At 35.5% G+C, this 14,186-nt stretch overlaps 1 protein-coding gene across 1 annotated transcript in view; it reads right to left on the reverse strand.

The window, feature by feature from the left end:
• Positions 1–386: 386 nt before the first annotated feature.
• The window catches only part of MTHFD1L (methylenetetrahydrofolate dehydrogenase (NADP+ dependent) 1 like), a 130,105-nt gene continuing 116,305 nt past the window's right edge, over positions 387–14,186 (reverse strand). Inside the window, exons 26-27 of the mRNA XM_015821824.1 lie at positions 3,475–3,590; positions 387–1,313 (exon numbers count right to left, since the gene is read on the reverse strand). Coding sequence (XP_015677310.1) covers positions 3,501–3,590 — 90 coding nt within the window. The 3' untranslated portion in view covers positions 387–1,313; positions 3,475–3,500. The remainder of the gene's footprint in view (positions 1,314–3,474; positions 3,591–14,186) is intronic.

Here is a 14,186-nt window from a genome sequence, read left to right on the forward strand (position 1 = left end):
ATCTGGATTTCCCATTTATTTTGCTTGTCAGAAGGTCACAAAAGATGATCACATGACTCCGGGACAATGCAACCGTCATAAATACGAGTCAGTTGTCATGTCTGAATTTTGATCACGTGACCGTGGGAAGTGTGAAAAGTGATCATAAGTCACTTTTTTCAGTGCTGTTGTAACTTTGAATGGTCTCTAAATGAACTGTTGTAAGTTGAGGACTATCTGTATTGTCAATTACAGAAACAATGAAGGGGTAACGCATTACTTTTTTATCCAGAGAGCCTCAGTATTCCAGGCTTCATTCCAGGCTTCAGTATCTACTTCTATAGCACTGGGTGCAGCTCAAAGAATTTTGATTATCAGTCCTCCAAATGGCATTGAAAAAAATATTTTTTCAATAAATTCAGTTTAATTTGTCTTATACTAAGTATTATTAAGTATTTTTAGCAGTGCAGTTTTGTTAATGTCACTGTTCCTTAAATTTATATAACAGTGTGTGCTTCTGTGTCTTTATTCTCAGATCTCAAATGCTCAGCTGAAAATTCTGTCCAAAAAAGGGCAAAAACTTCTGCCAGGAGGCAGACTGAACCTATGGCACATTTCTTTAAAGTTGGAGGCTGCACAATAAATTGTTGTTTACTTCCATTGACTGTAAAATGAAAGAATGCTTGTTATCCTTTGGAATATCTAGAAGAGTCAAACAAAATAGCTCAAGGCACTAAGTCCAAACTGATTTGACAGAAAGCAGTGCTGATGAGAGACATGAGATTATGAGCATTGTACTCATTTGAAACCGTAACTTGACCGCCTCTCATTTCTGCTTAGCAGTGCCCAAAATAATACATTTCTATCATAGTTTTTATGATGCTTCCATGGCTGAATGCAAAAGGTTGCAGTGTGGCTATGAAATGGAAGAAATATATCAAAAGGCATCGTTTCTTGATTTTGCTTTCCAAATTGATATTAACCTCAACATTTTGCATATTGGTTCAAAAATATCTTAAGAGTAGTTACTCCCCCCCACCATCACTATGCATACATCCCTCTTTCATTCCCCATATCTGCAGTAAACAATCAGTGTGTAAGCATCAGCATGTTCTGCAAAACATTTCATTGCATGGCTTATATGAAACAGTTCAGGTTTTTTTTTGGTTGTTCTGGCTTTGGTTTTTCAATATAGAATTTTTTAGAGATGAACTTATTCATCCTGCTTTAGTCTAGCACAATATTCTTCCAAGATAAGTTTTAAGTGTCTTTCAGATTCATTCTTGTTTCTTGGTTCAGGAAGTATAGAAACTGCATTTCCCCCCCTCAAGATTCTGGAAAATAGAAGGAAAAAATAATAAGCATTACAGATTTTATTTTTCATTGTATAAATAACTGAATGTTCTGGTTTTCTAAACAAGATGCCAGAAATTAAATTTCCTGTAATGAGATTGTGTTATAAGTTAATATGATTATATTATGATTAATTGAAACAACCTTTTAACTGTTCCACCTATTTTTACATATTCATTTGGAATATTCATATACCACTTATTTTTTAAAATTTCAGGGTGGCTTATAATAAAAATAATGATACATGTATATTATATTTTGTTTGATTAAGAAAAATATATTATTTTTTTTCTTGTTTCATATAATTCCACAATACTGTCACCAACATTGAACAAATACCAAATTCAAAGGATTTGAATGGATAAATGTATGGATAGAACCATCTTATTATTAATACTGCAGGAAATATGGATATATTGATTTAATTATTCATTCCTTATTCCATTCATCAAATTTGTATGGCTGCCCACCTGCCAAAAAAAGGGACTCTGGGTGGTATACAGCACTTAATTAAAAAACAAATATATAAAAACAGTCATCATTAAAACTATAAAAAGCACATGAACAAGAAAGGATGATATTAATTGCAGTAAGCGAGCCTTTGTAAGCTCTTGGTCCCCTGGGATTCTCAGGCCTAATGGCACAGCCAGTTTGAGGGACATGTAAAATGTTAAGAGGGATGGATATGTGTTTGTCTGTTTTTTTATATGTATGTATACATGTATGTGTGTAACAAAGTTTCACATAATCTATCACATAGAGTTACTTTTCACTATATATTTCTGTACAACTTGTAACATAAGTCTATTGCTACAGCTCTGTAAAGAGAAGGAATGAGGAATGGTTACAATAATTTCATAGTACTCTTCAAATACTTGGGAGAATATCATACAAAAGAAGGTAAACATTTGTTTTCTATCATTCCAAAGAATAAGACCCGGAAAAATGGGTTGAAATTGCAGGAAGGCAATTTCTGATTAAATGTTAAAAACATATTCAGCAGTGAGAGCTGTTTGAATGTAAAAACTGTTATCTGGAGAGCTAGTGGACTCTCCTTCCTTGAATGTATTTATGCAGATGTTGGACAGCCATTTGCCAGGAAGAGTTCAGTTTAGATTTAAGCATGGACTCTCCAATCTGTGGTGTACATAGTCCTTTCCAATGTTATGATTCTATGACCAGCACATCGTTGCAACAGAAAAGTTCTGTCCTCTTTGCTCTGCACCTTCCCTGAAAGAGGAAGTCATGGTAGGCTTGAGATGGCTAACTACCCCACTAATAAGAACACCTGACAGTTTAATTCTGCTTCACCTATTTAGTGTTTTTGTTCATCACGAAGCACATGTTGCAGCTGAGAATGTCCAAAACTGCATTTGCAGGTCAGTTGGAATATCTTGAGGAATATCTTGTTATGTCTTAGTTATCACACACCCTTCTTGAAGGACAGATACATAACATGGTGAAGATCAGTGAGTCCTGTTACATGCATCCTAATAAATGGTAGCCAAAGCAGAGATGGCTGTCGCTTCTGCTGGACTGTGGGAGATAAACTTAGCATCTGGGGCTTGTTTAATGTTGGAGAAGGTGGAGAGCCATTGTTCCCTCTCACCACTTCCTATATATATCAGAGATGGACTTCCCTCCCCATAGTTCTGCATTTTATATTATCTGGCTCATCAGGAAGATGTGGGACCTGCCAGATTTAGTTGTACGTTCTGCTCCGGCGCATAAATATGGAATATATCTTTTAGTAAATCTGCACACAGACTCATAAATAAATTAGTTTCGCTTTATAACCTTATATGTATAATCACTTTTGTGTGTTTGTAATAAGACAAATACAAGCCACTGAGTAGAAACAATTAGTAAGTATTAACTCTTTTGCAAACAAAACACTACAAAATTAACAACTGTTTTGCCACTGACTTTAAGTGGTCCTGAGAATCTTTTTAAAATAAACGATATTAAACTTAAGAGAAAAGCATATATTTGTTGCTAAAATAGACCCTGTGATTATCTGGAAAATGCAGCCTATATTTTTTATTTTGCCCTTTTCTTATTTTATCAAGAAGCTTTGAAGCAAAGTCTATATACGGAACATTCTCAAAAAAGGGACTTATAGCATTTCTATAAGCCACTCACCTGATGCTGTGTTTTAACTTGAACCTTCAAAACAACCCTTTCACTTGTTCTGTATCAGGGTCCAGGTCAATATCATAGAAGCAAGGCCTTGTGGGCAATCCAGGCATAGTGGTCATCTAAGGGATCAAAAAACCAGGAGTTACGCTTCAACAATTGTAACCTGGAAACCTCTCTGCAGATAGATAGGATGAAGTAGAACAGAGGTCCCCAACCTTTTGGGCACTAGGGACCGGTGCCATGGAGAAAGGTTTTTCCGTGGATCAGAGGGGGTGTGGTTTTGAATACTGCCTGCATCCTGAGGATGGAGTTTTGCTTGTTTGTACAGCCTCCTTGCTGGCATGCTGCAGACAGGGACCGGTCCCTGGACTGGGGGTTGGGTACCCCTAAAGTAGAAGACCACAGAAAAGAACTAACCCTGCTCTACTTGAGTTCCTTTTGTTAAACCAAATCCTTTAAATGATTGCAAAGAATTTCTGGGAAAGGAAATAAAAAGCTATAATATCCCAGGCCTTATGGGACTAAGCTTATAAAAAAGTTCTGTGTTCTAAGAGATATAAAGCAAAGGAATGCACATGGAATGTAAATAGTTAAATACAGTGGATTGAAAGCATAAACTTTATAAATGCTGTACGTTATATATATGTAGTTTGCATCTGACAGAACTCTGTTCTGACCAACTTATTTCTTTTTATTTTTAGGACCCATTTAGCGGTAAAAGCATTTCCAAAATTATGGTTGTTATTGATTACAGAAATAATTTTACATGAATCATAGTCCTGCAATATACTGAATAATTAATTGAAAATAATTTTAGCCTGGGTATTAGAAAAGTTGGGTGGATATTTTTGTAGCCAGTAAAGATGGAATGTAAGTGAAGTATCTAATTTCATACTTTTTTTTTGTACAAATTCTAAATATGTTTCTAAATAGGCAGTCCTTGATTAACAACATTCAGTACCATTTGAACTGACAACAGCACTGAACAAATGGAATTTATGACTGATACTCAAAGTTATGGCCTTTGCAGTGCCCCATGGTCATGTAATCAACATTTGGGTACTTGAGAACCAGCCCAGACTGTAGTATGTGCTTCAACTCCCCCCGCTGCCTATCTCCTCACCCAATGACTATTGGAACTACTGTTGTTAAGCAATGCAGTCACATGATGTTTTGCCTAACAACATCTTCACTTAGCAATGGAAATAGGGTTGTTAAGCAAAGACTACTGTATATAATATTCTATAGAGTGAGGAGAATGTTTGAACTATTCCCACTAATCTACAGGACTTATGTCCCTCTTCCCAAAGAGAGAAAGAAAGATAAGTGTTTATTATAAACCGAAAGAAAAAAGATCACCATATTAAAATATTGCATAAAACAAAGAATAAGATTCCCAGTACAAAAATACACTCAGCAAGTTTGGGTCTGTATATTCTTTTCCTTTTCCGTGAATCTTTTTTCTCGAAGTTTCCTTTCCCAGTATTCTTGTCTTTCTATGATCTCAGTAAACTGCTATTGACCAACAATTAAGGGAAGCCTCAACAACTTCCAAACTCAGTTTTCTCTCAGAATCTTTCTCCTGATTCTTAATGAAGAAATAAAACTTTAATTGCATGCTATTCTGAATATATTGCTTTACTTAAAGCTAAATACATACACAAATTATACAGAGATTATGCAGTTTGCATCTTAATAGATCTTTAAAAAAATAACTATAAGCAGCTAATCAAAAGACAGAAATTTCTTCCCAGAAATATCCAACATCAGTCTTGAGGTAATTAAAGCAAGCTGATTATATCCTATGACAATATAGATACTGTAACAAACGTTTGTTGCAAATGTTCTTGAATCCTGGCAGGCTGATCTGACAACAAATATGAAAACAAATATCCCAGCAATAGGTAGGAACAACTAGGTTGTTTGAATCGATGGTATTGTTACACAGCAGAACCAATGGTGGGATTCAGTCAGTTCGCACCAGTTCGGCAGAACCGGTAGCTAATTTTTTGTTGCCCAGGCTCAGAACGGACTTCCAGAAGTGGCATCCGCAGAGAGAACAGGCTGTTCACATATTTGAATCCCACCACTAAGCAGAACCAATTATAAGGTACTTTCTCTCCAAACCAAGCCAGCCCAAAATGTAACACAAGCAGACCAAAGAGGAAAATTGCAAAGATTAAATGGGCCAAGATATGCATTGCCAAAGAAAACAACAATGCTGAAGGTTATGATCTCATTCTAATTAAACATGATGGGAAGAAGTCCATAATTAGATCTCCTCTGGTTCTTAAAAAATATTATTTGTCACGATGAAATGCAATGCTAGGAAAAGAAGGCACAAATCCTTTCCCCTGTATGACATTCTCTGAATCTGAATTCCTCATCCAAGTATTATGTAGCCTCTAGAGAAAACACCAGTTTGGGATATCCAATTGTAGTAAAGCATTTTGTGGAAATTTAATTATTTCATTTATTTTTTGAAAAGGATGCTGCCGCCCAAATGTACTGTATTGTTATTACAGAGTTTAGAATGTTAGTTGATCTTCAAGCCAACTCAATCTTGCTCGCTCCAGGCATCAGATCACATCAAATCTATTGCAGTCCTAAGTCCAAATGGAAATAAAATATCTAATAAAAGAAGTATTACATCCTTGTACAGGTAGTCCTCAGCTTACAACAGTTCCTTTAATGACTGTTCAAAGTTACAACAACACTGAAAAGAGGGACCTACTACATTTTTCACACAGACATTACAGTACCCCCATAGTCATATGATCAAAATTCAGATGCTTGGCAACTGACTCATATTTATGATGGTTGCAGTGGCCCAGGGTCTTGTGATCATCTTTTGCAAACTTCTGACAAGCAAAGTCAATGACAAAACCACAATCCCTGTTCAGTATCTCAAAAATGTTTTAGGAACACACTAAATCAAATTTAGAGATGAATGGTTTTATGAAAATATATTGATTTATTTTATTTTTACACAAAAAGGAGAGTTAAAATGTAATAACTACTACAATTTTAAATGTTTATGTTAATATGCCATTTTAAAAAAGATATTAATCGATTAATAATTTGATTTTTTAATTAAAAGGAATGCTAATATTAAATACACATAAATACACATATGCATTATTTTCCTATTAATACCCATAGCTAGAGAAATATATTCATTTATGTGCTGCTACTTGCTATTAGCATAATGTGAATGATAAGGCCGCATATACAAAATTAAGACTGGCTCCCATTCAAATTAGGCAATCTTTCTTGACTTTACAAACAAGAACATTTTATTCTCTCAGAGAAGAAAATGTATCTGTTCTTCAAACAATATAATCAACAATTGAAATCAGGATAGTATTTATGAAGTTTAAATATTCCAAACAGTATAAAGTATTATATTCAAAATGGGAGGAGCTTTCAAACTTCAAAAATAAAGTTCACCAACAAGGCACAAAATAATCAAGCCATTTCATAGAAATTATTCATTCCCTGCTTTAAATTTAGAAGCTTGAAACCAAGAACAAATTCTCGATATTTTCATTATCTCCCAATACCTTCAAGTCTATCTATCAATCATATATTTCCCCCAAGGAAAACCAGAGACTTCATGAACAGATATGTATGCATATAGATTTAAAATAATGGGCGTATATACTTATTACAGTATTTCTACAATGATGATATCATCTGACTGTGTTGCTTAGTGATAGCAATTCCATCATCCTGATTGCCCTCATTAAGCAAGGACTATGTGGGTTATTAAGCAAGAAACTCACCTGACACTGATTTATGAGTTCCCAGTGGTTTACCCATTAACTTTGCTTGTGGGAAGTCAGCAGGGAATGTCAGAAATCACAATCACATGATTGCAGGGATGCTGCGATGCCAGAACTTTGAGGACTAGTAAATACCATTCATTCAGCAGCATTAAAACTGGTTGCTGGATGAATGGTAGCAACCTGAGGACCATCTGTACTCAGATTTTTTCCAATGCTGGAAGTGCAGAGTAAGCAAGCTTTCTCCTTTCTTTTCATAACACCCAGAAACATACATACATACATACATACATACATACATACATACATACATACATACATACATATTATATGGCTGCCCATCTACAATGATGACTCTGGGCAGCATAGAAGAATTAAAACCATACAAACAATGATCCATGATGCCCAAGACAAACAATAAAGCAGCGGTTCTCAACCTATGGGTCGCGACCCCATTTGGGGTCGATCGACCATTTCACGGGGGTCGCCAAGCAAGGCTGTCCGCCATTTTTTCCCCTTTTCCGGCAGGTGCCTTACCTCCCTTGAGCTGGGCCAGCTGGTGGTCGGCCTGCTCCGTCTCTGCCGCTTGCCAGCCCCCTCGGCTGGCGCAGGGGGCGGAAACATGCATGCGCGGCGCTCCCGGGCAGGGAAAGTCCTCGACTTATGACCGGTTGGGTAGTCCTCAACTTACGACCGGTTGGGGGTCACGGCATTAAAAAGGTTGAGAACCACTGCAATAAAGCCTAATAATGAAATCCACATCAACAGCAGAGATGTCCTAACTGCCTGGCCCTAAAGATTAGGGAAACATTAACATTTCCAGCACTTGGAATAAAAAATTGATGGAGAGAGTCTCCTTCCCCCTACAACTAGCAGAAAATTCCCAAGGAAGACATCAGGTTTCCATCCATGGAAGGCTCTTGCTTGATCCAAGCTACTTTTCACATATTACCAGACAGTTTTACAGGAATACTGCCATTAATTCAATAGCACTTGAAAAGTAGACAGTATGATTGATACTATAGCAAATTCCTGGTGCCCATAGGGTTGAAGGCTGGGATGTCAATTCTATTTCTCCAGAAGCCCTCTATGTCTTTATTCCATTATATTGGTTCCTGCTCTTTTTCAACTAAGCCCAAATTATAGGAGTATCTTCTCTGGGAAAAACAGCATCTCTGAAGTATAGGAATCCCCTATATACAAAATAGAATGAAACATGCAAACACAATTGTGCCATTCTGCCATTCTTAGCATCATGGTGGGGATAATTTAGGAACAAAGTAATACCTTATTACAAGGTCTAAATCTTGTTGATCCTGACTGACAGATAACATGAAATAAATATCAGCTATTAGGAAGCATTAATGGAAGATGGTTATTGTCCAGCCTTTCCATGTGTGGGGGCATTTTAAGTTTAACTGGTTAGTCATGATAAGAGAATGTTGGGTCAAATGGACCAAACATTCTTGGCCTGATTCAACAGGCTTACCTTATATCTGAGACATCAAAGGTGAATCCAGATATTCTCTCTTTCTATTCACATGTTCTAGCCCTTGTTTTTTTCTTTCTCTCTCTCTCTCCCAGCTGGCTTTGTTCCTAAGACTGGACGAAATCTCCTGGTCTCCCTGTTTGTAGCCTGCTGCCTTAACCACTACAACAAATTTGCTCTACTTGATATGAATATTTTTGCCTGTATACATTTTGTTTTCCCTTTTATTATTTATGGAAGAGAAGATAAGTTATAGCTCTCTATAGACAAACCCTGTTCTAGGACACAGACATACTAATTAAGTTATTTTCTCTTGGATACATAAATGATTAATTCATCATGCTTTTATGTGTGTGTGTGTGTGTGTGTGTGTGTGTGTGTGTGTGTGTGTGGGGTCCATCTGTACATGCATGCATGCATGCATGCATGTATATGTGGCTTAAATGAGTGAATTGATTGAACTATACTCCTTGCTTGAGGTAATACTTTCTCATTGAATAGTGTTTTTTTTAATTAATGGTGTCCATAATTTGTGATTGTTAGTGGGAATTTGTGCATTTCCCCCCCACCAAATTAGAAGTATCTATTCCCCCAATGTTGTGCAGACATCTATAGTGCACATGCTCACTTTAAAATATATCTCATACTGTCCCCTGGCTACACCTGTGAACTATACAGAACCCTGACCTGAAAGATCACCAAATGGTAGGATGACTAGTTTGTACAAGAGTTAACTTGAAACAAAAGAGGTTTCTGTAGATCTGCTATTCTGAATATGTCGCTTCCTAAAACACAGAATTCCACATAGATACACCTAAAATATTACTGATAATATTGCTCTTGTTATATTTGAGAAATATATAATTCTTAAGAAGTGTATAATTAAACTGAAGATTACAATGGAAAATTATAGCCCAACTAACTTGGAGAAACTGAGTCATACTTAAACCCTTCTGTTACTTTTGCTGCATTCTTTGTTCCTGTTTCATGGCGAGACGCTTCTCTCCTATGCAGTTTAAAATTAGATTAATGAAAAGTCTTAGACTTCGAAAACAAAACATTTAATATGTTATGAATGATACTATTCCCTGGAATAATTTTGTTCTAAGTAAGTTGAAATTGTATCCTTGTTACTGCGTTTTAATTATCAGTTCTAATTGCATATATATTGGGTCTATGCCTGATCTCTGAGATTAAGAAAAAAGTGTTCATGTTAGGAACATCCAAGCTTTACAATCAAATCTAAAACTTGATTGAATTTTCTTTTATTAAAATAAGTTAATTTTTACTGAAACATTTTGGCATCACTGTTCAGTCAGGGGCATATATTGTTTAAAATTCCACCTCTTCTTATTCCCTCTTTTCTGTAACTTCAAGTAAATTAAAGTTTCTCCACATGAGCAATTCTTAAACAACAAATAGCTTAAGAATCTATAGATTTCAGCAATGTATTTAAGTAAGGCAATGCTATCAACCTATTTAAATATTTTCCCACTTGAAGGCATACATGAAATTTCACAGCAACTTCTAAAACTTAATTCTCTCTGCTTTGCTGGCAAATTTATAAGGTTCACAGCACTCCAAAAGTTCCAGTTATACTCTATTTGCTTTTTTAAAAATTCTTGTCTTACCATTTCCTATTTGAGCCAAATATCCTTATAGTATAGCTAATATGGTTGCAAAGTCAGGGATAACTGAAGATATTTTGCAGCCTGAAGTGAACAGAAGATGGCACTTCCATCTACAAGGCATCAGACTAATTTAGAAGGTACACAATACCACAATATTATTATTATTATTATTATTATTATTATTATTATTATTATTATTATTATTATTATTATTATTATTATTATTATTATTATTATTATTGTGGCACAGCCACACTTCTCTGTGCATAAATGATTCACCTGTGGAGATGGTTACCAGCATCAAATTCCTGGGTGTGCAGCTAACGAGTAGGCTGACTTGGTTGCTCAACAGTGAGAAACTGGTGAAGCGGGCACAGCAGCGCCTGCATTTTCTGCGCCGCATGAGAAAAACACATCTTCCTTCCCCTGTCCTGACCACTTTCTACAGGGGGACAATCGAGAGCATCCTGTCATACAGCATCACAGTCTGGTTTGGAGGCATCACTGCTTCAGACAGGAAGGCGGTGCAGAGAGTGGTGAGAACGGCCAAAAAGATCATTGGCAGTTCCCTCCCTCCCATCCAGGACATAGCACAGAAGCGCTGCTTGAGCAGGGTCCGTAAGATTATCTGGGACACTACACATCCTCTTCACAACCTGTTTTCCTTGTTACCTTCTGGGAGGAGGCTTCGTGGTATCCAAAGCAGAAAATCCAGATTCAGCCAGAGTTTCATTCCATACAGCATTAATCTTGCAAACTCTCAAGCTTCCTCCTTCCGTTATATATTCAAGATGGACAATATTTAATATTTATTTGCTATGTATATGTAGGGATGTGGGTCTATACATGTGTTGTTCATAGTATGTTTAGGTGTGTGTCATGTATGTGTTTCACTTTGAGAGCNTTATCTTATCTTATCTTATCTTATCTTATCTTATCTTATCTTATCTTATCTTATCTTATCTTATCTTATCTTATCTGTGTGCCATACATACCTGTTCTTCAAATGTAAGGAAAGGCCTGAAGTGTTCAGTAAGAATAGCTTAGGAAATGATCAATTGAGGTAAACATTGGTAGAGCATTCACCAGAAGCAGCAGCACAGACTATTGTCAATCTAGGATCACAATAGATTAGTTGCAAAAAATACTGATAACCAGTAGATAGTAGAAAATGATAGCTTTTATATGTCTTTCTTACCACCTTCTGGTTTTTGAATTTTTGCAATTTTACCACATTTCCATGCTAATTGCACCACTGAGATTTGATTTCCTCTCCTGTATTTGCATTAATAGCATCCATCTAAATATTCAGTCTCTTATGCAGAAAGCATCTCCATTAATGGACTGTCTTAAATTGTCCACTAATTTTGGCCATATAAAAAACTGACAAGTGTATAAAAGCAAACCAACCTCTGCTTTTGATAGTTTCTACATGCTATTGCAGTAAAACATTCCCTTAATTTGTCTTTGTTTCCATTAAATCCTTTCACAATGTTTTATGACTAATAAAAGGGAAATGTATACCACAGCACAATTTATAACAACTTCATATATGTTTAAGACATGCGTAATTCAAATAGCATATTTTAAAGCATATATTTAAATGCAAAAATATACATATTCTCTATGCAGAAGCAGCCCAAGACAATGAAATGTTAAATCTTTTTAATTCTCCCTTCTTTTAATGAGGAAAATTCAGAGAAATGTGTTCCTATTTTCCCTTTGTGAATGACATCATTTGTATTGTGTAACTTGAAAAGTATAGCTATACATAGTTTTTCATGTGAGATGGTCATATACTTCCTTAGGTCAACATACAGTACTGTATATCTCATCTTACTCAGTAGATACTCTCCTGCACAATGGAGAGGAAGATTGAAAATAAAGCGTTTACTTGAACAGCTATATAATCCATTCCTCTACTGTGTTTGCAATAAGAGCTTTCTCCTAAAATTTGATTAAGTGAAAGCTAATAAAAATAAACTAACTTCAGCTTTATTAAGAGCATCCAGTGGAATGGAATATTCAGTAGAACCCAGTAAAACCAAAGTGATAAAATTGCTCTTAAATTTTGGTATGATTTTACTGATGGTCCTTTTATATGCATTGTATATTAATTTAAGATTATTGCACATTCACTGTGAGCTTTGCATTTTTGTGATTTTATATGTGGAATTTAATATTTTTAATTGTTACTATTGTAAACTCTTTGTCTGTCTCTGTGGTAGTGTACACATCCACACGATACTGCAGAGCCTAAACATGCCTGTGTTCCAGTAATTTTCTTAAACCCCACCTCATCGTTTCATTCTCTTATAAAGCTATTTTAATTTCTGTCTCCCTACCCCCTTTAAAAGCATCATAACCAACATTGGGCAAAATTCACTATTTGCTATTTCAGGATGTTAAAATCAACTGGCTAATTTAAATGTGATGTTTAGTATATTTATGCATATGCTGTCAACATTCAGTGAACTATGTGTTTCAAGCTTAAGGCTTTCACCAGAACCTAAATAGCTTAACCTTAGATCTGTAGTGCTCTTTCCCTGTCAGTAGATTCATTCCTTATTTTAGGTAATTTATTCCCTGAAATTATTCATTTCTAATTATAATCATATAATCAGTTCGAAAGCAGGCAACTATAAATAAATAGTTACCACTTCGGTGGGCACCTTAATGGGGACATGAAAGGAGCCCCCAACTAGGCATTCCGTGGGCAATGGTGATGTCACCAGTTGATCCTTTTAACACGAAAGTGCTTTGGTGCTTCTGATGTGGAAGTATAGTATAGCATTCCTAAACAGATTTTGCTGACTTTAATTATTTTCTGAATAATTAGTTTAGTTAATTAGTTAAGTTAATAATTAGTTTCTGAATAAGCTTAATTGCAGTAGCAGTTTCTGAATTCATTTTCATAATAAAGTTAGTAAGTATGTCAAAAAAACTAAGGGAAATACTCTACATTTCAATATACCTTTGATAAACAAACATGAACAGCTAACTAACATAGGTGAATGTATGCTGGAGGTTAAGATCAATTGGAGATCCCAAAATGTTCCATTATTTTCTGTGTTATTATTCACAAATAGATCTACTGTATATATCCAAATCTTTTTTTAAAAAAACCAACAGATTTGTGAGGATGATGATGTCTCTATATTCTGAATCTTTAACTAGATATGGTTCTTTATCACTGGAATGATCAAGGAAGATGCAAGTAAAATTTGTTTAGGTACATTGGCTTTGAAAAGCAGAGGAAGAAATTAATGGAGTAAGATACCAGTAAGATATATTAGATCTATAAAGCTGTCTCTATGAGTCGCTAATTACTGATATGAGGAATGAATTAACATTCTAACCCCCTATTTAAAATAAATTATTTATCAGGGTTGCAAAGAAATGTCCCAAATGTGTTTTTATTTTTCTAATACATCAGCCAATGTAATATGGTAAGATATTGTTCATTGATAAGGATGAACAAATCAAAGATCCAAACTGCTAGAAAGTCAGTGCTTATATTAATTTATCACCAGAACAATCCAGGTGCTTTCTATATTTTTTTTAATAGGCTTTATATCAGGGGTGCCCAAAGTCTTACAAGGCATTGTAAAGTGAAGTGTTAATACCACTTTACAATGCCTTGGTAAGGCCACACTTGGAATACTGCATCCAGTTTTGGTCACCGCGATGTAAAAAAGATGTTGAGACTTTAGAAAGAGTACAGAGAAGAGCAACAAAGATGATTAGGGGACTGGAGGCTAAAGCATATAAGGAAAGGCTGCTGGAATTGGGTATGTCTAGTTTAATGAA

This window comes from Protobothrops mucrosquamatus, unplaced genomic scaffold (assembly GCF_001527695.2).
Source record: "Protobothrops mucrosquamatus isolate PMUCROS unplaced genomic scaffold, P.Mucros_1.0 scaffold_168, whole genome shotgun sequence".
In the NCBI taxonomy this organism is placed as follows: Eukaryota; Metazoa; Chordata; class Lepidosauria; order Squamata; family Viperidae; genus Protobothrops; species Protobothrops mucrosquamatus.